The following is a 26,142-nucleotide window of genomic DNA, read 5'->3' as shown; positions in this document are numbered from 1 at the left end:
TATATTCCTTTATTGATCCCCATGGGGGAAATTCAAGTGTTGCAGCAGCTCAACTACACAGAAACAGATAATAAATACACATATTATACAATAAAATAAAAATAAAAATAGAATAAAATTTTTTATATATTTATATATATATATATATATATATATATATATATATATATATATATATATATATATTGTTGATATCAACAAATGTCATCCATCATCATATTCTTCTTTGCTAAATCACCTGGTCAGTCAAAGCCATGCCCACTTCGAGTTTAACAGCTACACATTCTAAACATCTCTGTTATATTTATTAATATTGTTTGACTTTATGAGAATTTACAGATTGCATTTTAAAGCAGAAAACAAGCACTTCCTCTTGGGGCTCATTCTGTGGTCCCCAAATAAACTCTTCAGTTTACTTATCAGGCCGCTTATATAAACTGAAATAACAGTTTCTGCTTGCAATGATGCACAGAGCTGAATTTGTGGGACACAATGGAGACGGCGTCCTCTCAGTGATCCATTCCATCCATCCATCTTCCGTTACCGCTTATCCAGTTAAGGGTCGCAGGGGTGCTGGAGCCTATCTCAGCTGTCAATGGTTGAAGGCAGGGTTCACCCTGGACAGGTCGCCAGTCTGTCACAGGGCTGACATATAAAGACAAACAACCATTCACACTCACATCCACACCTACGGGCAATTTAGAGTCTTCAATGCACCTAAGCTGCATGTCTTTGGACTGTGGGAGGAAGCCGGAGAACCCGGAGAGAACCCACGCTGACACGGGGAGAACATGCAAACTCCACACAGAAGGTTGTCCAGCCCGGGAATTGAACCCAGGCCCCTCTTGCTGTGAGGCGACAGTGCTAACCACTACACCACCGTGCAGCCCATGTATGTATGTATGTATGTATGTATGTATGTATGTATGTGTTGTATATATGTTTGGTATGTATTTAAGTCTTGTATGTATGTATGTATGTATGTATGTATGTATGTATGTATGTATGTATGTATGTATGTATGTATGTATGTGCCAGGAACTATTGCTTGTGTCATTGCAGCTTTGTGTGGTGTAAAGGCATTAATAATGGAACAAGGTTAGAGATACAGCTAATAAAAAAAGTCACAATTTAAAGCCAGGTGTAGAGTTTGATTTGAATGTCATAAATATTTGAAGCTCCTGAGAGCCAGTATCAAATGAATCTTTCTCATCGGATGTCAAAGTGATTGTAAACATGAGGCTCATACAAATAGTGTCTGTTCAATAGCAATCAAATATCAATGCTGTGAGGCGACAGTGCTAACCACTACAGCCCTCCTCTCAGTGATGGTCTAAGTTTAATTATGTCGTGCTTTTATTTTTTGAATTAAAGACACTCCACTTCCGGTCTAGTCGCCTGTGTCGGTGTGCAGCTTGACGCGGGGAGCAGCGTGGCTGGACGGAGGGAGTGTCTGCAGGGAGCAGGAGCAGCCTGACGTCCTGTTAGTGTGAATGACTGGGAAAAAAAGAAAAACAGTCTGACAACAGCTCAGCAGGCGAAGACGATTGCGGAAAACAGAGGAGCTTTTTTCTTGTTGTAGCTTCTTCCTTCCTTCCTTCCTTCCTTCCTCCACCTTTATGACTGCTTGAAGACAAAAGGTAAGAAAACACCTTCACTTACTGTCTGTTGAATAGTTCACTAAACTGCTGTTTAGAGCAGGTGCACAGTCTTTATGACTTGTTTTTCTACATGTGTAACGTAAATATTTGGAGTGACGTGTTGTCCTCACCAGACTGACAGCCAAGCTTGAAATAAAGGAAAAGTTTCTCTCATATATCTGAGTTTCTTTTGTCCAGTTTCAGTGGACACACTGCTGGTTCAACGACTGGCAGTTCATTGTTGACGCGTTTATTAGTAACTTATTAACAACCTGTATCATACACACACTGCACAGTAGGTCTGCTGTTAAATGTTTGCTTACAAGGCATTACATCAAACATGTTTACTCTCCGAGGAGCAGACTTATTCCCCAACTACGTGATTGGCTTCTCAAAGCATCACTCAAAGTAGTAAATACAACGTTGGACGTCAGAAACGAAAGGCAACCCAGTGAAACGTCAGCCTTGGCAGGGCAACAGGCACTGAAGGCAAACAGAGATAAAGAAAGAAAGAAAAATCCCCAAAGCTAAGTGAATGATTTTCACTGCATGTGGCCTGAATAAGCAGCAGAAATCATCAATCAACTGCAGCTCTATCTGCCAGACAGTGTTTGTTTCTTAGGAATTCAACTCTTAAAAAACAGAAGAGGAAAAGCAGAAACAAACAGGATCCAGCTGAAAAGATTCCAATCTGATCCCTTTGCACAATATCATGCACGCCCAGAAGTGCTGGGTGTTTGAGCAATGCAGCAAAAAGGTCATTACAGAACATAAAACATGGACTAATGTCTGAGTGCACTTGGCTGACTGTGGATTGATAAGGTGAGAGTGTTATTTGCTGTCAAACACTGAGAGTTGCATAGTTATTAAACTGTTGGGCGTGGAGTTACCGGTTTGTGCCAAAGTATTACAGGTCAAACCAGATGACATACACTGCCTTTGGTATTCTGTGTAGCAGAATTATTATATTCCTTTATTGATCCCCATGGGGGAAATTCAAGTGTTGCAGCAGCTCAACTACACAGACACAGACAATAAATACACATACTATACAACTACACAGACAATAAATACACATACTATACAACTACACAGACAATAACTACACATACTATACAACTACACAGACAATAAATACACATACTATACAACTACACAGACAATAAATACACATACTATACAACTACACAGACACAGACAATAAATACACATATTATACAACTACACAGACAATAAATACACATACTATACAACTACACAGACAATAAATACACATACTATACAACTACACAGACAATAAATACACATACTATACAACTACACAGACAATAAATACACATACTATACAACTACACAGACAATAAATACACATACTATACTATACAACTACACAGACAATAAATACACATACTATACAACTACACAGACACAGACAATAAATACACATACTATACAACTACACAGACAATAAATACACATACTATACAACTACACAGACAATAAATACACATACTATACTATACAACTACACAGACAATAAATACACATACTATACAACTACACAGACACAGACAATAAATACACATACTATACAACTACACAGACAATAAATACACATACTATACAACTACACAGACAATAAATACACATACTATACAACTACACAAACAATAAATACACATACTATACAACTACACAGACACAGACAATAAATACACATACTATACAAATTACATACTATACAGAATTGGAAACTTTACTGTTATCTTTTTCACACTTTCACACTTTTTCAGTTCAATTGGAGATCTCGTGGGATTGTGTTCTTCAGACTGTATTGAAGTGTGTGATGATGACTCATCGGGCCTTCGTCAGTGTCTCACAACATGGCTCCCGCCTGCCTGTTTTGAATCTTAGTTCAGTAGTTTTTCATGTTGAGTGTGGTTTAAAAATGACAATGCAAATGTAACAGCCTATACATTTACTTTCAATAGTTTATTTCAACTGTTTTATGTACAACACAAATTATCAACTTGTGTTGAAGAGATCGGAGTAGTATCACGTAATCACATGACAACAGCTGTTTACTTTCTTGTTGCACTTTAAAGTCATGAAGTTATCAAAGATCCACAACAGAATTGTATTAGTTAGACATGACAAAGACTATTGGTAGATACAATCTTGAAAGGGTCAAGTATTGATATATGATTTGTTCACAGTTGTGATTTGTTGGACAACACAGGGACTTAGATTTGTGTTTCCCAACATCTGTATGACTTCCCTCTGTTCATTAAGATCCACTTTAAGTCAGGTTTTGGACTTCCTGGATCAGGCCCCAGAGGTCACTTGCAACATAACAATTATAGCTGTCACTGAGTGACAGGTCTCGGCTATCAGTTTAAGTGCTTTACTTTGGTGGGGAAAAGCCCATAAACTGTCAACAGTTTTGTTGTTATTTAAAAATAAATCTGAGGAGGAAATAAGATAATAAGATCCCAGCAGGAAGCCACAGTAGCTGCATAGCAATCATAAAAGCTGTGTCATAGTTTCTGTTGTTTGTTCAGTGTGATTTATAAGTTTCTCTTTGCCCCTGTGGAGGTAGAGCGAGCCTCCTTTCAATTGTGTTTGGTGACATCTTAAGACATAAGTAAAAGAAGACTTTCTCTTTCAAGTGCAATGAAGCAAGACATTTAATTTAAGGTTACATTTTCATGTCCACACTTAAGACTTTTAATGTCACTTCTGGTTGTAATTTATGTGTCTGCTCAGGAATTTCTTTTTGTAATGATAGTGCTTTATTGGTGCATGTGGGATTCACACTGCACTGCAGAGTGGATCGTTTTTATTTCAGTTTCCTGGTAGGGAGGAGGGGGTTTCTAGACTCTTCCATATTGTCTGACCATTTCTGTCAAAAGATCATGTAGAGTTGAGGGCAAATCTAGAACTCTTTGTGTCACCAGAACTGTCTTCTTTTCTGTTGTGTTCTACTGTACTTTGTGTGGGCACCGGTAGCAGTGTGGTAAATGAGTAGCTTGCAATATCAAGACTGTGGTCAGATTTATGTCCTGATCTAGATAAGAGTTCAAACCAGGCCACCTCAATCTGAATATAAAGATTAGATGTCCAACCTACAATACCAGTACAGAATAAAGAGCATGTGCTGTTTGTCAGTTATCCTCCAGTATCTCGCCACTCAGGTTTTGAGGTATTTTCTTGCTGCTATTCCGATGACAGAACAATAGATGCAAATAGAATTGTGTTTGTGTTGCAGCATTGTTGTGATTTATACGTTTCTCTTTTTTATATTATATTCCTTTATTGATCCCCATGGGGGAAATTCAAGTGTTGCAGCAGCTCAACTACACAGAAACAGATAATAAATACACATATTATACAATAAAATAAAAATAAAAATAGAATAAAATAAAAAATAAGAATACAAATAAAAAATTACAGTATATCCACATTGGTCAGCAGAGGTAAAGAGGTAATGTGCTTTCAAAACTCTAGACAGACCAGACTCATTTAGAAATCATGACTGTTTTGGCTGAAAGAGACAACGTTTTTCAGTGTAAATATGTAGTTTTCACTGTTTGTAAACACTTCCTCTCCTCCCCTCTTTCAGAGACTCAGTTATGGAGAGCTCCATTGAGGTGTCCCAGACTGGTGGCACCTCTAACCCAAAGCCAGCTCTGGCCCCCAAACCTCGGCTCACTCCCAAGCCCTTCTCTCTGCAGAAGAACACCACCATTCGCTCCATCCATGCCCCAAGGACGGCCGGTGCAACCGCTAAGACAAAAACACAGCAGACTGAGAAATCGAAGGCTACAAGTGTCCCCAAACCGACTGTGACCACCCCCGCCCAGAAACCCCTTCAACAAACCACCACCTCAGATTCCAAACCCAGCCCTGTAAGTGTGCTCACCAAAGATCTGCCAGAAACAACCAAGGAAAGCAAAGAAAGTCCACATGGAGAGGATACCCTTGATTCTGGCGTAGGAAAATCTGATCCAGTCACACAAACCGCTCCACCCAAAGAGACACCCAAGTCCGAGCCAGTCGAGAGAGATGATGTCATCCAAGCGAACCACAAAGCACCCACCAAAGTTGTAAACTCGGCGCAGATAGACGGAAAAAAGGAAGAACACGAGACTCAGACTTCTGTCAACCAAAATGTTAAAGAATCAGGAATTGACGTTTCTTCTACAGACAATCTAGTAAATCGACGGGGCAGCAGCAGGAAGCGTCTGTCCATGGAGCTCACCTCGAAGTTTGAGTCAGCTGGCCTGTCTCTGCCCCCAAAGCCAACCGTGACCATCTCTACAACCAGCACCAAAGACGATGTAAACAAACCAGAGCCTTGTGATCCAGAGCCGAGCCTCACAACATCAGAGCCGACAAACAGAGAGAGTGATGAAGGTGCACTGCAGGAGGATTACACCGGAGGAGGCAGTATAAAACGCAGAATCAGCCTCCTGTTTGACTCGTCATCGAGACCAGAGGCCATGACGAAGAGAGACGAGCCAGAAATCATAAATGATACGGGAAGTGTGAAGGGTGTAAAGGAGAGAATCAAAAAGTGGGCCAAGGAAACGACCCCCGAGGGTCCGAAGACTGAGAAGCAGCCTCCGGTTGCACCCCGAAATCGCTCTAAGAGGTGAGTGAGCCTCCGTTCATCTGTGCTGATTTGTGTTTGGTGACATTTTAAGACTTGAGTAAAAGACAACGTTCTTTAGCAAGTGCGAACAGTTCTGCCAGTTTCTCTCATGGAGAGAAGAGTTCGAATCTAGAACTTTTTGAGTCACCAGCACAGTCTTCTTTTGTGCTTTGTGTTGGCTTCAGTAGCAGTGTGGTAAATCAGTAACGTAGCTTGCAATATCAAGACTGTGGTCAGATTTATGTCCTGAGTCTAGATAAGAGTGTGTGAATATTAAGATTAGTTGTCCAGGTATTTTATTTTGGGTGAACCAACTAAGCTTAGCTTAACATAAAGACTGGAAACAGGGGGGACATCTAGCCCGGCTCTATACAAAGTCTCTAAAATGAACACATGGAGTCTGGAGTCTTTGCTGGTCGCCTGGCAACTACACAGCAATGACAAGACTTCAGGAAGTCACAGCGACAGGGCAAGAAGACCTAGTTTTAGCAAGTCAACCCCCTTGAAATCGCTTTTATATAACATTCTTTGAATAGATTAAACAAACAAAAATATATACCATGTTAATGACTGAGGTTTAGAGGTGCTGTTGGGCAGATTTCTTTAACTGTGGACAGAGCCAGGCTAGCTGTTTCCCCAGTTTCCAGTCTTTATACTGAGATATGCTAACAAGCTGCTGGCTGTAGCTTTGTATTGAGCACACAGTCACGAGAGAGGTATCAAAGAATAGGTAAAATGTGCTTGGATGTATTTAAAGCGCTCTGCCATCGTCCTGTGGACAATTCCTTTAAAGCAGGATCATTAAACCTTAACTGCTGTTATGTCTTTCGCAGCTTTGAGCCAGCAACTGCTCCAATAGCAGAGAAAACACCCCAAATACCTCCTGTTGAACCTCCTGTATCGGGGACCTCGTCCAGTCAGGCAGTGGATCTTCCTTCAAAGTCATCCCCTGCTGAACAACCCACAGAGACCCCAATGGAGACATCTGAAGACGCTCCCCCTGAAGAAAAGTCATCGGAAAGCTCAGGAATAGAGCATATGCAAAACAAATCAACAGAGGGTGAGGTCAAACTACGCAATCGCAGCTCATTTAAAACCCACAATGCCACCGATGAGGGAGACTCATCTGGGAGTGAAAGTGCTGAAAATGCTCTGAAGAGGGGCAATGTCAAACGCCGCTCCGTTCGCTTTGGTGTCGTGGAGAGAGACGATGGTGGGCCGCCCTTGGTCCTGGGCTCACCGACCGATTCCAGCGAAGAAGAGGCTTCTGAGGATGAAGCTGAGGAGGAGATCCCCGTTTCAGTGCCTGTCTACACGAGTCTTCAGAAGAAGAAGGATGATGAGAAGCAAGAAGAGGAACGACTGAAACATTTAGAATTTGAAAGAAGACGGAGAGAAGAGGAGCACGAACAGGCACGACTCAAGTTTGAGGAGGAGCGGAAACAAAAAGAAGAAGAAGAAAGGGAGAAAGAAAGGGCGAGGCAGAAGGAAGAGGAGGAGAGGGAGAGGGAGAGGCTGAAGGAGGAGGAAATGGAGAGACAGAAGAAGGAGGAAAGGGAGCGAGAAAGGTTGCAAGAAGAAGAAGAAAGGGAGAAAGAAAGGGCGAGGCAGAAGGAAGAGAGGGAGAGGCTGAAGGAGGAGGAAATGGAGAGACAGAAGAAAGAGGAAAGGGAGCGAGAAAGGTTGCAAGAAGAAGAAGAAAGGGAGAAAGAAAGGGTGAGGCAGAAGGAAGAGGAGGAGAGGGAGAGGCTGAAGGAGGAGGAAATGGAGAGACAGAAGAAGGAGGAAAGGGAGCGAGTAAGGTTGCAAGAAGAGGAGAGGAAACGGGAAAGGCTGAGAGAAGAAGAGATGGAGAGGGAAAAACAGATGCAGTTGATGTGGCAGAGACAGAGAGAAGAGGAAAGAGAGAGGGCAAAGCAGAAAGAGGGGAGACTTAAACAAGAACAGGAGGAGAGGGAACAAGAGAGATTGAAGGAGGAGGAGAGGAAAGAGGAGAGACTGAGGGAGGAAAGAGAAAAACAGAAGCTGAGAGATATAAATGAAGAGAAACAAAGAGAGGAGGAGTGGGAAAAAGAGTGGGTGAACAAGGCGGAGAGACTGAGAGGAGAAGAAGAGAACGGAAGAGAGAACGAGTTGGAATCGATGTGGCAGAGACAGAAAGAGGAGGACATGGAGAAGGCGAGACAGAAAGAGGAGAGACTGAGAGAGGAGGAGGAAAGACAGAGGCTGAGAGAGGAGGAGGAAAGACAGAGGCTGAGAGAGGAAAGATTGATTGACAACCATGACCATCACAGATTTGAGGGCAAGCTGAGAGAGAAGGAAATTAACAAAAAGAAACAAAGAGAGGAGGAGTGGGAAAAAGAGTGGGTGAAAAAGACAGAGAGTTTAAGAGAAGAAGAGGAGGAGAGAGAGGAAGAGTTGGAGTTGATGTGGCAGAGAAAGACAGAGGAGGACAGGGAGAGGGCGAGACAGAAAGAGGAGAGACTCAGACAAGAGGAGAGGGAGGAAGAAAGATTAAGAGAGGAGGCGAAGGAGAGAGAAAGGGAGAGGGAAAGGAGGCTGAAAGAACAGCAAGAAAAAGAAGAAGAGATGGAGCGAATGAGGCGAATAGAGAGTGAGAGACAGAGAGAGGAGGAAAGAAGGGAAGAGGAAAGGAAGAGGCAGGCAGAGAAAGAAAGAATGGAAGAGTTGGAGAGAAAAATGCGACTGGAATTGGATAGAAAGCGGGAGCAAGAACTGGAAGAGAAGTTTAGACTGGAGGAAGAGAGAAAAAGGGAGGAAAAAGAGAGTGCAGTGGACGAAGCAGGGTCAAATTTAATCAGCTTTGACTCTGAAGATGAGCCTCAGAAGTCAGAATTGCCAAATTCCCCCGTAGCAAAGCCCACAGAGAGTCTGGTTGATGTTGTTTATGATGACTTCTCCGTCAAACCGCCTCAGACGAAAGTGGACTTTGACGATTTTTCAGTCAAACCGAAGCGATGGGGCTCGCAGGCTAAAGCAGAAACTCGTCCGCTCATCCAGAGTTGGTCAGCTGTCTCTGCGGATAAAGAGGAAGTTCAGGCGCCACTGGATGTCACTCCTCAGGTGGAAAAACCGTACAGCCCAGAGCCTACATTTACCTGGGAAAGTCCAGAGAAAGAGGAGGAGAAGGAGGAAGAGGAACAGCTCATCTCCATGGAGGTGGAGGAGGAGGAGGAAGTGGAACGGGAGACGCAGAGGGAGGAAGAGGAGGACACAAACGAGGATGAAGTGGAAGAGGAGGACGAGCAGGAGGTAAATACAAAATTCAGTCCCATTGTGTTGGAATGCCCGCTTCGTTGAAATACAGCTTATTAGTAACACTTGTATCAGACCGATACCCATAAGCCCAGGTATCGATCAGGACTAAAAAGTCAGAGAGAGGGTGAGGTTTAGCACAGAGACAGGAGTGTACATGTAAATGTGGTTATTTCACCACTGAATCATATCAGCCTGGCAGCCACACACACCTCACCTGTCCCAGCACATAGCCATTCCTGTAGCACGAGAAAAGACATCTTGTTATACTTGCTTCACCCTGTTGCAGTCACAGCTTAAGAACGTCGCTCTGTTTGAAGGCGTGACACTGAGTAATGCATGGCCTGAAAAATACATCTATGTGTCATGTGTCAGTAGTAGTATCTGCCCTTGCTGACACCGTGAGCTTACTTCTTAAAATAAAAATACAAATAATTAATAGTCTAGGGAAAAGATAATATTAAAAACAACATATCTGGTAACGTGTATGATACTCAATTAATGCACTGAAATCACTGAAGATGATATGTTGGAAGAGACAAAGTTCCTGTTGCATTTTTTTTTCAGTCAACTGTAGCATTACATCAAACTGTCTGGTGGTGCACAAAACTAAATGTGTGGTTATGACAGAAAGAAATCTAACAGGAAGTGAGGTTAAGACTTCCTCTGCATCTTGTCCCGCATTAGTCTGTCAGCTGCTTTCTTTTTGCTATACTTTGGGCGTTTTACTTTCAAAATCAAAGGCATGTTAAAAGAAAAAAATATATCTATATTCATGAGCATATGAAGGCGGGATGGATTATTTCACATTCTCCTCTTGGATGGATTATTTCCAGCAGCTATGGGTATGTTTTTGCAAATAGAAATGTTGCATCAGTGCGAAACCACTAGCGAGTGTTTGTGGTTTCGCAGTGAATTGCAGAGCCAGTCAGAGAGTTCCACCTTTTAGGTTTTAGATATATGTTTGGTGTAGTAATACAGTAAGTCAGCCTCTTCCATCATCATAATTATCCACTTAAATAGGAATTCGTAATCACCACCATTTACTGAACTAATTAAATCAGCATTGAATACACTACATGTTGTGTATGTAGACTATTTGTAATACAGAAGTCCACTTGATTCACAGCATAAATATAGTAAATGATTAGGAATGGAACGCTGTTTTTAAAAAACAAATGCTCAAGATCTGTGGCTGAATGTAGTGACAGTGATTATATGACAATATGTACCAATACAATCATACATTTGGACATATATATCCCTTCAAAAGCTCTTGAAGTATTAGGTCTTTGTAAAAAAATTAATTAAATAATTTAGCAGCATAATTGAGGAAGTAATTTAGTTTGTTATGTGTTGAAAGGTATAGGTAGACATTTTAGAAACACCCTTATTTATCTGTCTTGCTGAGAGTTAGAAGAGAAAATTGACACCACACCCATGCCTGTCAGATAAATATGAAGCTGGAGCCAGCAGCCACTTAGCTTAGCTTAGCTTAGCTTAGCTTAGCTTATTTTTATCTTCGTTTAGCATAAATATTAGAGACAGGGTGGACAGCTAGCCTGGCTCTGGTAACAAAAAGTAACATGATCTGCATACCAGCACCTCCAATGGTTGCCATTTAATACATTAAGTCTCAGACAAGCTAGCTTTTTCCCCGTCTCCAGTCTTTGCATTAACTAATATAGTAATAATATCTGAACTTCCTGTCGGTTTATTTCACCAATTTTAGGTTTCTGAATTCATTTTCAATAACAGGTACTATATCAAAATATGGAAGATATTGCAATATTTTAAAAAATGTGCTACATATAGGCCTACTATGATAGGGGATGTTTTCAATATTACCCACTCCTAATTTAACTTTTTCTGCTAATCGAAGAAGATTCAGACAATTTGGGATAAAAATATATCACATTTACGCTGTTTTTATGACTAGAGTAAACTTCTACTTCTGACTAGTAAAATCAATTTTACTTCTCTTTTATTAGTGCTGCTATGCTTATTATATGGTACATGGATATCATAATGCTGCTTCAAAAATGTTTGTTTTCTGCATCAGTTGATTCACATTCAAAGACTCGTTGATGTTGTACAACGGCAGTCAGCAAACCATGTCTGAGCTTATTGTGGAAACACAAATACACAACATCGCTATACAGGCTGAAAGAAGTAGTCCTCCTTAACAGTTGGGAATGTGATAGTCAGCTAATTTTGCTTTGAATTTTAGTCATTGTTGCAGTGTTAGCCTCGTCATAAGTAATATAATTACAGACCAAAGTGAAGATTACAGCCTTAACAACCCTCCTTAAAAAAGTGCAAGGTCAAGCACAGAATGTAACAAGATGAGCAAACGATACATCATGCAAAAGGAAATGACCTTTTAAAATCAAAAAAATAACAGGGAAACTTGATCACACTTTATTATGAAACGAGACAAGGCAGCAAACAATTCAAGGTGAACAGTAACAAGGCGTGGTGGTGGCACCTTATCATGGTAGATCTGAGTAAAACAACAGTTGATAGGGCCATGCCAGTTAAGACAGATCGGTTCACCACCTGTTTGAGCATGCAACATTTTTGCATAGTTAAAAGAAAACACTGAACTCAGGAGCCCTGAACTGTGTGTGTATGTGTGTGTGTGTGTGTGTGTGTGTGTATTCGTGTGTACGTGAGTCTTTGTTATAATGTGTTTTTGTTTGCTGTGTGTGCTTCAGCAAACAAACCAACTCACAAAACCAGTGAGCTGCTGTAAGGAGGCATTGTGCCCACATAGCCACTTAGCTGCTGTAGGGCCATTGATAGTGAAGCTTTGTTGGACATGAGCAGCGCTGTTTTCACCACTGAGTGGCACTGCTGCTCTTAAAAATTGCACTTCCTTTTACTGCTGCACAGATACCAACAAGTTTATCTCATGTAGAGCACATTTCACTACTGTAACATAACACTAAACAGTAAAGTTGATAAAAAATCTTTAATATATTTTTATGCGTCAGGAAAAAACCTCCACATCAAAGAGAGTCCAGCTTTTATTTTGACAGGACAGAATGAGGAAAGTGTTTACTTGGCAAACACAAGCTGTGCAGCCAACCATATACCCTCATTCAGGCTACTGACTAACAGACAGAAAGACAGATGGATAGATCTTAGAGTGAGAATGGCCGAGTTGCTTTGTGGTCATCATGTCCTCATTTGGATCTGGTCAGCAGGGCAGCGTGTCAGAATGACCCTACATGGTGCCCCTCTTTCTCTGTCTCTGTCTGTCTACTCAGTCTCTCCACCCCGTTTTGAGAGAGCCCGTCAACCCCCTTACACACACACACACACACACACACACACACACACACACACACACACACACACACACACACACACACACACACACACACACACACACACTTTCTGGCACACATACACTCAAAGGAGGATGGGCTAAACCACGGACAAGAAAGTTCACATGTCCGCTGCCCATTCTTTCACTCTACCTAGCTCCCCAACTGCCTCTCAACTTTCCAAAAGTCTTCCTGTTTTCCACTGTTTCCCTCTGCCTACTCACCTCACAAAGACCTGACTCATTGAGCTACTTGCATCATTTACCTACGGGGAGAGGAAGCAGCGGAGGGAGGTGCAGAAAGCACCTAGGCCCAGCCTGCCGCACCTTCCGTCCCTCGGGATTTTCCACAGCCGAGCACAGACCTACGCTTTGTTTTGACGTTCTGTGAAATCACTCAGGTGGGGAGGGTGATCTACCTCTCTCTTACCTGGCTTTGGATGCTTGGAGAGCCAGATATTTCCCACGCTACTTTTCCTCATTTTTCTGAATGGAAAATGGAGTTGTGATGTGAATTTGGACGTAGATAGGAAGCAAACAGGCTTGACTTTGGCAGTAAAAGTCTCGTCAAAGGAGAGAGAGGAGGTGCACATGAAAAGAGGTAATCTTTAAAAGTGCTGTGTGCAGGACTAATAGCTTCATTGCTATTTTTTTCTACTGCCAGGGGATTTTTTTGGTGTTTTTAAATGGATCATTATGTAATGATGGGGAAAGTCTTTCTTCGGGACGCTGCTGTTCAGGATGTCACATCCATCATAGTGAATGCTGCTGCGGAATAGTGTTGTCACAGTGCAAACACATGACTATTTACTTCCTCGTTGACAGCAAATAATAGACTGTTCCAGAAAGTTTGTGTGACCTGAACCATAAAAATATGGAGATAAAGGATGGATCATGCAAAAGATGGACTATATTTGGTTTTGTATGAGGTCTGCAGCCTTTTCACCAAACACAATTTTTGCTCTCTCTTTAAATTTTGCTTATTGAAAATGACAACTGAAAGGTAGATCACATACGCAGCTTTCCTACTCACCCAGACAATCCCTTCATCTCTAACAAAGCTGAACCTCAGTTTCTCTGGTGACCCATTTCCCATGGTGACCCTCGTGCCTGGACGAGCAGCCGTGTGAGAATTTCAACCATGCAGTACTTTGGAGGGAAACTGTCTGCCGCCCAGCTGCAGGTGGCCGGTTGGGTGGGCAACGTACGACGCTCCTTGCAAGGGGCTCTGGATCTGGTGTGGGGCGACGCAGAAGAGAAGCAGCAGGAGGAGGAAGAGGAGGGTAAAGAGGAGGAAGAAGAAGGTGGAGATGGAGAAGGAAGGTTTCAGAGAGCCATGTCCCCGCTTCGTAGCTTCGCCAGACGTAGCAGGAGATCCCTGCATCGCTTCTCCGTCAGAAGTCGGCAGAGCCTGCAGAGGAGAGCCGCTGAACCCCGCTCTGTAAGAGCTGATGTAGATAACCAGCAGAAATCAGTGAAGGCTCTGAAATGATCTGTTCTTATCATATACAGGTCACATCTAATTAATTAAATTGACAAATGACAATTAGATTTAACATTAATAGCCTTTAAAGGTTTGACTACCTACTTTTAATTCAAGTAGATGCAGTGATAAATGAACATAGCACATTTAAGGGCCTGGTTATATCAAATTAAGACCCAAGGGTTTCGGTGATATTTACATTTTGTCCCCGAGCTCCAGGTCTCCAAATAGTCTAATAATTCCCCCGCCCGTGTGTTAACAGATAACCATGCAAATGTGAAAAGGGAGTGCAGTATAGGCAGTGGCAGTGTTACAGGAAGGACACAGTTATCTGATAAAGTTGTCCAAATGCAGTGTTGTATCAGTGGACATGCATGCCCTTTCTGTCTTTGTCTGTGGTGTGTGTCAGAGATAAAGCAGAGGACTATAACAAAGTGTGACACAGTTAGACAAGGGTTATCCAAGTGTGTCTGTTTATGTCTACACCCTCAGCATCTGTGTCAGCCTTTAGTTCAAGCTGATTATGTTGAGTGCTGTTGCCATTTTAAAGCTCTGAAGTCTTTTTCACCTTCTATATATCATAACATTAGAGCCTCATACATACTGATTATATTTTTCCATTATAATATAATCATTTTAATTAATAAGAATAATTCAGTGTGAATTATTCTTATTAGTGTGAACAGTGTGAACAAGTGTGAACAATATACCCCAGTACACGTTTATTTATATATTACAATATTGTTTTGTGAATAGGTGTCAAGATGAAGCGTAATGACGTAATGATGAAAAAGCCTTCAATGTAGCATGTTGTAAAGGTCTACAGGAAATCTTCCGCCAAAATAGCATAATAGCAGGTTCTTGTGATTCACTTTATACTAATACCTTGCTGTGAATCTCATCGTCATCTGCTTTGGAGATAAAACAAATTAATATTTGGGTGCCATCTGCAGAACAGGAGTTAGTTTTTTGCGACAGGCTTAAATCTGTCTTGGTAGTTTTGCAGTGTTTACTGTGGCTGCTGGCTGCAAGTGAGTGTGTGTGTCGGTGTTTATACATGTGGGTCTTAAGCACAGGAGCCACAAAGAACAAAAGGCGAAAACATCCTGCAGGCTATAAGCACTTTTATTTGATGATCCATCACTTTCCTTTATTAGAGATCATGTTTTGTTGACCGTCTTCATCTATAATTCTCTATTAGAGTCTCGGTTAGTTGTGCGTGTGGAATCTTTAGATGTTAGCTTCTCCACTACACCACAAACAAGCTGTCTTACACATTCCATCAACCTTGACAAAAATGTTTTGGAGGTAAACTATAATAAAGCCCACTCTGTCTTGACTTGTACGTCCTCCGCCCTTCAGAGCATACTGGCACATTCTCACAGACACAGGTTTATTGCAGTTTAGAGTTGTAGTTTTTGTTATTTAACGCATTTTAGAGGTTGTTGTTGTGTGGATCATTTTACAATACTTGTAAAATAAGGAACACAATGCCGGTATAGGGTTCCCATAATGTGTATATAACTTTGAAACAGGCTGTTAATGTAGATTAAAGCTGCACAAACACGTGCCACTTGTGCACCTCATAGTGACAAGCTCACAGGTAACAGCAAAAAAGCTCTGATGAACCCTCTTTATGCTACCTGCCCAGCACCCAGCGCCAGACAGACAACATTCACGACTAGCTGGCGAACATAATAGAGCATTTGGCTGCTAAAGAGCTAAATAATTCCCTCAGAATTGATGAATGCCAAAAACTGAGCTAAAATGAGAGTAAATAATGGACTTTAATTTGCATGGTGGCCAGAAACATGACTCTAAATGAATACTAAGGTTTTTCTGTAAGTGCTAGATGTGCAAATAGCCAACTGTTTGCTAACATGTTTACCATATCAACTTTTTATTATGCTAATTTAGTGCTCAGCCACCTCAAGAACTCAACCTGTTAAATTATTCACCTGTGTTGAAGTGTAATTTATAATAATGATTTACCATATCAACCAAAAGCATACAGCTCCCTCCGCTGCCTCCAAGTTGTAGTTAAAAATAAAGTAAGTTCCTCTGTAACAGATTAATCTTTTGCATTTCTAAAACATAGACTTGAGAAAAAGCCCACTGAGATACAGGTGCCCACTGCCAAAGAGGAACCATTTATAAAATGAAAGAATAATATCTTTAAATTCAAAAGAAACTTTTATATTTATATTTTATAATATGAAAGGAAGGTTTTCAAGTCACATGATGTACTGAAAAACAGTACATCAAAAAAACTTCTCTGATAAAGGTTGGACAGGTTCAGGATGAATGCACGGTGGTGGGATTGCACCACTGTAGACTTTGTCTCTGCTAGAACAGACTTTGTTTGTCTCTGCATCTAAAAACAGTCTGGTTATAGGAAAATCACTAGCAGTCTATTCATTCATGCTGTGATGTTGCCAGATACCTGGCTTTGTGCAAATGACGTAGAGTAATAAATAGGGTTATGAAGGAGATGTGTGTGAAATCATACAGTGGGCAGGGCAACGCAAGTGTTGTTTTGTATCCAGGTGACAATATCAGACGACACAACAGTGGGATGTGCCCCTCGACAAAATGTGAAGTGAGCTTAAAGGAATGTTTGCGAGGAAGTGCACAGTAGTTGCTTTTGTTTGGAACGTGTGTGTGTGTGTGTGTGTGTGTGTGTGTGTGTGTGTGTGTGTGTGTGTGTGTGTGTGTGTGTGTGTGTGTGTGTGTGTGTGTGTGTGTGTGTGTGCGCACTCTTGCATTCCAGCATGTGGGTGTGACAGCATGAGTGTGTTTGGTGTGTCTGTGTGGGCATATAGGTGTGTATGCCAGTGTTAATGGTGTTTATTGAGGACAGCCCAGCCTCTGTGACCGGCTCATTAAAAGATGCATGCTTGGCTGGTCCTTAGTCCTCTCTCCCTCTGTAGTTACTGATCTTGGCTCAGCACACAGTCCGTTTTCTCTCTGCCTGAGCTCCGCAATGTGAAGTTCTAATGTGCTGATTTACAGAACAACATGTCATTTCATTTTGTGTGATAAAGCAGACAATCCAATAGAGAAAGAGCGGTAGAGTAGTACTGGTAGTTAACTGGAGTTGAGTTCAAAAATAAAACCGCTTTCTCTGGTTGTGTTGCATGATATGTTTTCTGGTTAATTTCCCAGTTTATTTTAACATCTGTCTCTCTGTCTCCGTCTCAGGCACCAGTTGACAGGTGTAGCACAAACGACGAGGACACTGATGCTTTGATAGACAATGAGCCAGAGGAGCAGAATGGGGTTTCTGAACAGACATCTGAAATTGACAGGTAGGAAACAATACACACTCTACACACACACGCACAAACACACACACATACATGCTGTGAACTGCAGACTGTATCTACCATGGCTTCATGTCCTTCATCTACCCTCATGGGAGACAGACAGGACCAAACAGGTTCAAGTGCCTTTCCTTGAGTCTTGTGCAGAAGTTGTGGCTTCACATTGAGGTTATTTAATTCAAACTGAGCACACCTGCAAATATGATCTCTATTCTGGAGCTATCTGACATTGAAGTCTTAAAGTAAGTAGCCTGAAAATGCAGTTTTGGTTCTAAGGGCTGAGTTAAGCTCAATAGTTAAGCTTCATAGCATGATCAGCAGAGCATGTAGTGCAACCAGTAATAACTTTAGTAATGACAAAATTTAAATATTCAGCATAACGAGACATGCAATTAGCAATTTCTGTGTTTTTAACATTAATCCTGTGACAGCCCAACCAAGTGTAGCTGCAGACTAAAATTTGATATCAAGTATTTTCAAGACTTGAGCTCTCTGTGCCCCCTTGTGGCTAATAGAGCACAAAACAGGAACTAAGAGAACTCCTGAACTTGAACTGAAAGCCCTTTTAGTGTAATTTCCTTCTGTGCTCAAACTTGATTTTAACATATCCTTGTTTCTCTTCAGTCCAAAGCTCGTCCCTGACCAGGTTCCTGAAGTCTCTGAAGACGTTGATACCACTGAGTTTTACAGTGAGCCTGAGCCCGCTCCATTCCCTGAGGTGGGTGATTCTTTATTTCTAATCCTCCCCCCTTCGTGAATGATGACACAAACACTACACTACAAACATTACCATGTAGTTTGGTTGTTAATTAGCAAACTTACCTGGGAAGATACCAACTCTTGCATCCGGTCCATTAATATACACCGGTGAATACAGTGTGTTGTATTAATTGATGCTATTTTCTGTGTGTGTGTCTGTGCACAGAGCTCCACTCCTCTCCTCGACACCAGCGCACAGAGATCGAAGGCAGATGTGGGAAAGAGGAGAAGTCGAACGCATCCGACGCGCTCGCTACATGGAGGTTTTTCTATGAAGGATAGCCCAGACTGGAGGATCTGTGACTCCACAGGTTACTGCTGCATCCATAATGTCATCTAAACTTTCAAAATAAACAAGCAATGGATCAATCAAAACATATCCGCTCCAGGCTAAAAGCAGTCTGGAAATATGGATTTATTCCATGTTCTGACTGAGCCATTATATCTATGTGTTTAGATGAAAAAGAGGCATCTACTAAGCAAAGGGATTCGGACTCTGAGGATGAGCAGCCTAAACCGAAGATGATCTGTTCTCCTCCTCCCATCTCTCAGAGAGTCCCCATGTTCACGGGTTTGAGCCCTGCAGCCTTAATAGTAAGTTTTCAGAGTTTGAGGAGAGCTTAAGTATAACTATGTTTCCCAGTTTTCATAATATATTACATTATACATAACGTGGTGGGTGGCATTTGATTAAAGTGTCCTTAACTTTCTCCCCAAGGCTCAGCTTAAGAAGAGAACAAGTGGAGTAGGAACCGGAGGAGGAGACGACGCAGAAGAAGTAAAGGGAAGAGAAGAGAAGGAAAGACAAAAAGAGGAAGAAGCACCGTCTCCCTCACAACCCTCCCGCTCTCCCCGCTCTGCCGCTCATCTTGCAGGGGCTGCACGAGTGCTGCCACCGTTAGGCGGAACGGGCGGAGAGTGAGAAAAAGAGCATGACAGCACACTTCCAAAAATATATAAAAATCAATTATTTCAAACTTGGCATGCGTTTTAATCATGACACTCCTCATTCAGGCCCGTCTCCTCTCCCGCTTGGCTGAAAGAACTGAAGTCTAAGAAGCGGCTCAGTCAGTACGACGCTGATACTTAGCCAGACGCAGGTGAGCAATACGGATGAGGTGATAATTGATATTCCAACGATATTGATTCTTTTCGACAGTATAAAATATTAATTTAAAAAGAAAGTTTATGAAATAAAAGAAAAGAGAGTTCTGCTTTTTCCTTCTGATAGACTTGGGGCCAACCACCTATTGTTATTTGGGGTTGTTGTTTTTTTACATTTTAAAGTCAGTACAACAGGAGTGACATGTTTTTGCATTATTGTAACACCTTAACCTTTTTAAAGTATCAACAGAACTCTTCTTTCTTTCTGCTGCATTTCCTTCACACTATATGTGAAGGAAAAGCACCTTTTGGGTGACTTTCCTATTTAGCAACAGAATTCTGATACTGGTATTTATAACAAGCACATTAGAGCATTCATAACACATAAATTGCTTGTGATATGTTGAGCGTTATATTGGACTTAACAGGATCTTCCACAGAGGAGCATTGAGCAAAAATATTTAGACACTTTTGACATTTGGCTTATACCCTGAGTTACTGTAGGAGTGAAGGCATTATTCAAAAGGACTAATATGCCAGTGAGTCATAACACAAGACAGCTGAATAGGTTTGAGATAACAGAAAGCAAATGGTTTGAACTTTCCGACAATGCTGTCAAGAACACGTGTTATTTAATGCAACTGTATAAAATACTGACAGCGTAGACCAAAACCGGAAGTGGGACATATTTCTGCAAAGCTTTCTCCTGTCATGATCTAAATTGCACTGTGGGTAAAGACATCCTCATTGGGCCTGAATGGAGTTTTCTCTGCTTTTTGTTGAATTGCTGCTTGCAGCAATATTTTGCTCTTACCTTCACGTACATCAGCTACAGTAAGTGAAAAGGACATGTCGATGTAACAGGGTTATGGATCTGAGTGCCACTTGGGCAACCAATGCTGGAAACGAATGCACTCATGGAAGTGTAGAGTACTTACAGATGAACCCATCCAACAAATCACATGTGATAAAATATATTACATAGAGTCGATGCCTTCTGTAGACTGTGATTTGGAAACTTCTCCAGTAACTTTTCTTTCTCTTGTTCCCTTAAGGAGACATTGTGCCATTGCTGTTCAGCAGAATCAATCCATCTCAGCTGCTGCTGCTGCTGACAGACGCCTCGCCATGATTGCTCCATTTTCATCTTTGAGTGCCTTAATTTGGACCTTAACTGAGATATGCAGGAAGAGAGTTCTGAACGTAGAGGCCATCAAGAACTTTTCTGTCTTGTAAATTAAATATGGTGCCAAGGTTTTGTGCCAAGACTGTGATGTGTTAATGCCAAGAACATGTTTTATCTACTGCTGTACAGAGGCTCAACGGAGGGGGAGGACACCAACGTAATTTAGAGCAAAGCCATGGACTGTCTTATTGTTTGATTGTGTTAGTCGTTCATATGCTGACAGGGACTGATGACACTAGGCCTTCAGCAGGATATCTACCTTCCCGCATACACACATATGTACATAAATTACTGACTATAAATAATGGATTGCACAACAGTGTGTATTTTAGTTTAAATTGTACAAAATGCCTTTTACATCATCTTCCCAATCGCAAATTGTCTCAAGTAAACTTTTAAGCACTTTAAAAAATATGTAACGAATTACCGTCCATACAGTAGAGCTAAGCAATAGGGTAATCAATCCTATCTGTAGTAACATGTTCAAGGGAATATATCTATTTGTTACACCATGAATGTCGGTCTTCTCTTTCCAGGTCCCCAGAACTTACAGATGCACTAACCCTTGTTTTTATTAAAACAAGCAATAGCTGGTCAAAAAAATCAACAGAATCAGGAAGTGTGTTGTGTGAAATCTTAAACCCAGAAATCTGCTCTAGATGTTTTTATGTGCCTTTTTAATGTTAAAGAGTGACTGTCATCAATGCTATAATCATTTAAGATCAACATACTGTATTATAAGAGGAAATTGAGGGAATTTTATTAAAACTTTTCTATGAAATGCATTCGAGTGTGTGTTTTTGATGGGAAGCCTGCACACCACACTGCAAAAGGTGGGCCGCCTGCAGAAGTGACAAGCACATCACAGATCACCTGAGTCATCTCAAAATCACCAAGACATGGTCAAGGTAATGTGAGCAGAGGAGTTACATGCAAGGACTGTTTTCATAATGTTTATTTGTGCAACTAACTGGTCAGTTTTAAGACACAGCTTGAAAATATTTACTACATAGTCTTCTTCATTGATTGTAAGCAACCTTAAAGGATGCAACTTTGTGGATGCTGGATGAAGGGTAAGGTAAAGAAACAAATAGAAGACAGGAAACAGGAGTGCAAATTAGCTGGGTGGGGCCAATACTGCTGAGTGAGACTGATCCCTGTTCATTCTTTTGGCTGGCAGTCAGTGCGTGTGCCCACTATAGGATCATGGTCAGGATGGCAGCATGGGCAGAGCTGGGCAGCGTATGCCAGTGTGCCAGGGACAGAGGGGCAAGCCTATTGAGAAGCAGTGTGATGGACACAATGGGCACGACAGACTTGCTGCATCAACAGGCTTTTTGCTGCTGTGGCCAGAAATAAACCATAAATACCCCCACTGGCCTCCAACTACCGCTCGCCAGGCCTCCACACTCACACGCACCCTCACACTGAGACAGACAGAAAGGAGAGAAAAGAAAGAAGAAAGACAGAGAGCGAGGCTTGTACGTGGTGCAGTGAAACACAAGCCATCCAGGTAAAAGATGAGGATCATCCCTTTCTCCGACAGGCCTTTCTCTTTTTTTCTCCCTGTCCCCTCTTCTATCTGCATCCGAATGCATGCTTCTTAAGTAGTATTTTGTGTGTGCAATATTAATGTGTTATTCTGACATATGCAACAGACACAACTAGGATTTGAGTGAAGTAAATGAGTAAAAGTGTTCAAATGTCTTGGGTTGGATTTTATAGATTTAAATCTGATACATGGTACCACAGACCATGTTTTAAAGTTTGATAATGTTTGTTTTTGTGCAGTAAAAGTTCCTCCATAAAGTCAACCTAGCAAAATGACAGACAAACAGGGCAACCCAGACCAGATGCCTGCAGAGAAGGGCCAAGGAGGGGCCGAAGCCACATATAAGGTAACTAATTGAACAAAAATGTTGCTGGTGTTTTGAACATTTGGCACACAGATTAGTATGTGTGTTATAAAGACAGAAAACCATGCATTGGGACTTGCCGATGGTGCAGATCACACATCATCCAACTCTCCACTTGTCTTGCAGTTGGCAGTTTTTGAGTTCGAGAACTTTCGCGGAAAGAAGGTGGAGTTGTCTGGTGAATGTAAAGATGTGTTGGAGATAACGCACAGAATTGGCTCGGTTATTGTGGAGTCGGGACCGTGAGTAATCCAGTTCTGCGTCATCGAGTTTCAAATAAATGTTTACTGCATCTACATCCTGTTTTCTAGTTGTTGCACCTTGTTTAGGGTAACTGTGTGCAATTATACGTAATTCACTTTTTCCATGTCTTCAGATGGGTGGGGTTTGAGCGTCCAGGTTTTTCAGGGGAGCAGTTTGTGCTGGAGAAAGGAGAATATCCTCGCTGGAGCACCTGGACCAACTGCCTGAGTAGCTACAGCCTGAGCTCATTCAGGCCTCTGAAAGTGGTCAGTACTATCAGTGTAATAATCAGCAGATGTAACGTCCTGACAAACATGCTCAAACCTATTGTTTCTCTCTCCAGGACAGTGCAGATCATAAGCTGCATCTGTTTGAGAATGCAGGCTTTGAAAGTAGAAAGATGGAGATTGTTGATGATGACGTCCCCAGTCTGTGGGCTCATGGTTTCCAAGACCGTGTGGCCAGTGCCAAGGCTATCAATGGAACGTAAGCAGTAACCTTCCCAGTGATAACATTATTTAAAAGTAATGTCATTGTGTTTTGTTTTTTTCAAGTTAAGTTTAAGTTTTTAAAGATATGCAACATGCTGCTCTTTCTCTTCACTCTGAAGGTGGGTGGGATACATGTATCCCGGCTACAGAGGACGCCAGTATGTGTTTGAACAGGGAGATTTCAAGCACTGGAACGATTGGGGAGCGACTGCACCTCAGATCCAGTCCGTCCGACGTGTGCGGGACATGCAGTGGCACAAGAGTGGATGCTATATTGCCCCTGCCCCTGCCCCTCCCAATCCGACTCCCAACCCTAACCCAAATCCCAACCCCACTCCCAATCCCAATCCCAATCCAAACCCCACTCCCAATCCTAACCTTGCTCCCAACCCCAAATCCCAAACTCAACCCTAACCTTAACACCAGCACCTCCTACACCAACTGGGGCAGGCTAAAGGCAGCCGGTCAGTCCCCAGTCTCTCAACTATGGCCCCTGTTAGTCTAGAATATTTGACCCTGAAATTTTGAAAAACTGTAACTGACCACAATGAAACATGTAAATCTGTTGAAAATAAAGGTTTGGGCCGTGATTCTGGTTGCAAATTATTGCATTTTATTTATTATGCACAAATGAATACAAGGAATATGTTTTGTGATGATTGTATTGTCTCTGAGGCCTGTAAAATAGTTTATCTCGTTGTTGTTTTTTAGATTTACACAGGTCTGTTACATTTCATTGAGCGTTTGAAAAATGAGAATAGTTTTAAATTCATGTGAGAAAGCAACATGTGTTTGATGCATGCAGGTCTGAATGATGAATAAGCAAATAGGTTAATTTTAACATTATAAATGACGGGCGTACACACAAAATTAGTGACATGTGTCCCAACAAATATTCCTGGTTCATTGGCTAAAATATAAAACAAATAAGACATGGTATTTCAGATATGCAGTAGTTGTATCTGTGAAATGATGAATCTTCTTACACTCCATTTCTAATGAATATGCATTCATTTTCCGTTTATGTGCATTACACATTCGTATTAGTTGTTGCACTTACTGTATTCGTATCAGTTCGCTGCACTTATTGAATTCGTATTTGTTTACTGCACTTATCCTATTCGTAGTAGTTTGTAGCACTTATTATATTCGTATTAGTCTGTTGCAATTATTGTTTTCGTAGTAATTTGCCTCTGCACTATACTTTTGCTCTGGTTTATGCTTTAAGATGCTTGTTTAAGAAAGGAGATGCACTTATGACTTCTGGTGACTAGTAGTTCTCTTGAATACCTATGTTGAATACACTTCCTGTAAGTCGCTTTGGATAAAAGCGTCTGCTAAATGACTGTAATGTAATGTAATGTAATGTACACACAACAAAAAAAATCCTTCATATTCATGAGTCCTTTCTTTGTAGTGTTGAAGGTTGAAGAGGGAAAGGTCTGAGACGCCGGTCATTGGTTTAAAGCAGCAGCAGGACCCGCCCACAAAATTCCAGTTATCCAATCACAGGCCACCTTCATTCAGCAACGCGCAAAATTTGAAAGTTCACCGGAAGCAACGAAGAAGAAAACAGTGTTGCTCCTAGCATGTCAAAGCATCTGTGTATTTTAAAAACTAAATCCTAATTACCTGCATGGCAGTCTGGTGAGTAACATCGTACGAGTGTACAGTTTAGTCTCAACATAAGTGAAGGACACTGAGACGCTGCGTCAACGTCCTCTTTCGTCTACGTTGTTAGCAGACGTTAGCTTAGCGGGCTAAAGGGACACGTCGCTGTCATCACTTGTCACAGCTTCTCCTCATGTTACCTGTCACCTCATTCATGCCATTAATCAGTCAACGTGCTACATGTAAGCACTGTAATGGAAAATTATATTAGTGTATGTTGGAAGTATATAGTGTAAAGGTTTTGAATGAAATGTACTATGATGTGAAGATTTTACTCTAAAGGTTTTGAATGAAATGTACTATGATGTGTATTCTAAAGGTCGAGAACCTCTCTGTATGTTAAGTTACACTGTGTGGAGATGCTCCTTATGTCCCTTCACTTTTTGGCCCTCTCACACCTTGGTCCTTCCTCCCTACCTGAGACTCATACCCACCTTTTGGTCTTCTTCCTCTCCTTTGTTTCTTCTTTGATACATTACATTACATTACAGTCATTTAGCAGACACTTTTATCCAAAGCGACTTACAATCAGTAGTATATTACATATCATTCACCCATTCACACACTGATGACAGGCTACCATCAAGGTGCCACCATCAGACTCTAACTAACATTCATACAACATCCAGTCCACACCGATGGCAAGCCTTCAGGAGCAACTTGGGGTTAAGTGTCTTGCCCAAGGACACATCGACTGCCGAGGCCGGGTATCGAACCACCAACCCTCTGATTGGAGAACTACCTTGCTCTCCACTACGCCACAGCCGTAGTGGAGAGCATATTCATGCACCCCTTTTGTTCTTCTTCACCCCCTCCTTCACCCATTCATTGTCAGGAGATGCTAACTCAGAACTGAGCCTGGCCACCCCGGCTCCCATATATACAGGGGTGAGCAGCCTGACTCGGGAGTTCAGTACTTTGCAGGCTCCCGGTGACTCTGTAAACTTCTGGCTCTTTCATGCAAAGAAATAAAATACCGCAAGGACATTTCATTTGTCATTTGATCATTATTTCAACGCTCATTGGGACTCATCTCGGGACATAGATAGTACTAGTACAAATTGG

The 26,142-nt window shown here is 41.6% G+C and overlaps 3 protein-coding genes across 4 annotated transcripts in view; all 3 read left to right on the top strand.

Moving 5' to 3' along the window:
- Positions 1–1,450: 1,450 nt before the first annotated feature.
- LOC129105939 (calponin homology domain-containing protein DDB_G0272472-like) lies at positions 1,451–21,535 on the top strand. Its single transcript, XM_054617216.1, has 10 exons — positions 1,451–1,640; positions 5,263–6,294; positions 7,128–9,567; positions 17,586–17,692; positions 18,332–18,425; positions 18,633–18,777; positions 18,924–19,060; positions 19,185–19,384; positions 19,481–19,566; positions 20,626–21,535. Exons 2-9 carry the CDS (start codon positions 5,273–5,275, stop codon positions 19,554–19,556), a joined length of 4,221 nt encoding a protein of 1,406 aa, XP_054473191.1. The 5' UTR covers positions 1,451–1,640; positions 5,263–5,272; the 3' UTR covers positions 19,557–19,566; positions 20,626–21,535.
- A 1,044-nt stretch (positions 21,536–22,579) lies between these two features.
- Positions 22,580–23,820, top strand: LOC129105953 (beta-crystallin B3-like). The gene is made up of 5 exons (XM_054617230.1): positions 22,580–22,654; positions 22,799–22,914; positions 23,049–23,181; positions 23,259–23,401; positions 23,526–23,820. The coding sequence occupies exons 1-5, from the start codon at positions 22,580–22,582 to the stop codon at positions 23,818–23,820; spliced, it is 762 nt and encodes a 253-aa protein (XP_054473205.1).
- Positions 23,821–24,963: 1,143 nt separating this feature from the next.
- The window catches only part of cita (citron rho-interacting serine/threonine kinase a), a 39,785-nt gene continuing 38,606 nt past the window's right edge, over positions 24,964–26,142 (top strand). For both annotated transcript variants that reach the window (XM_054616871.1, XM_054616870.1), the window contains exon 1: positions 24,964–25,053. The gene's annotated coding sequence lies outside the window, so the exon portion shown is untranslated. The remainder of the gene's footprint in view (positions 25,054–26,142) is intronic.

Source organism: Anoplopoma fimbria, chromosome 17 (genome assembly GCF_027596085.1).
Source record: "Anoplopoma fimbria isolate UVic2021 breed Golden Eagle Sablefish chromosome 17, Afim_UVic_2022, whole genome shotgun sequence".
NCBI classification, from domain to species: Eukaryota; Metazoa; Chordata; class Actinopteri; order Perciformes; family Anoplopomatidae; genus Anoplopoma; species Anoplopoma fimbria.
This window is presented reverse-complemented; position numbering and strand designations above follow the sequence as displayed.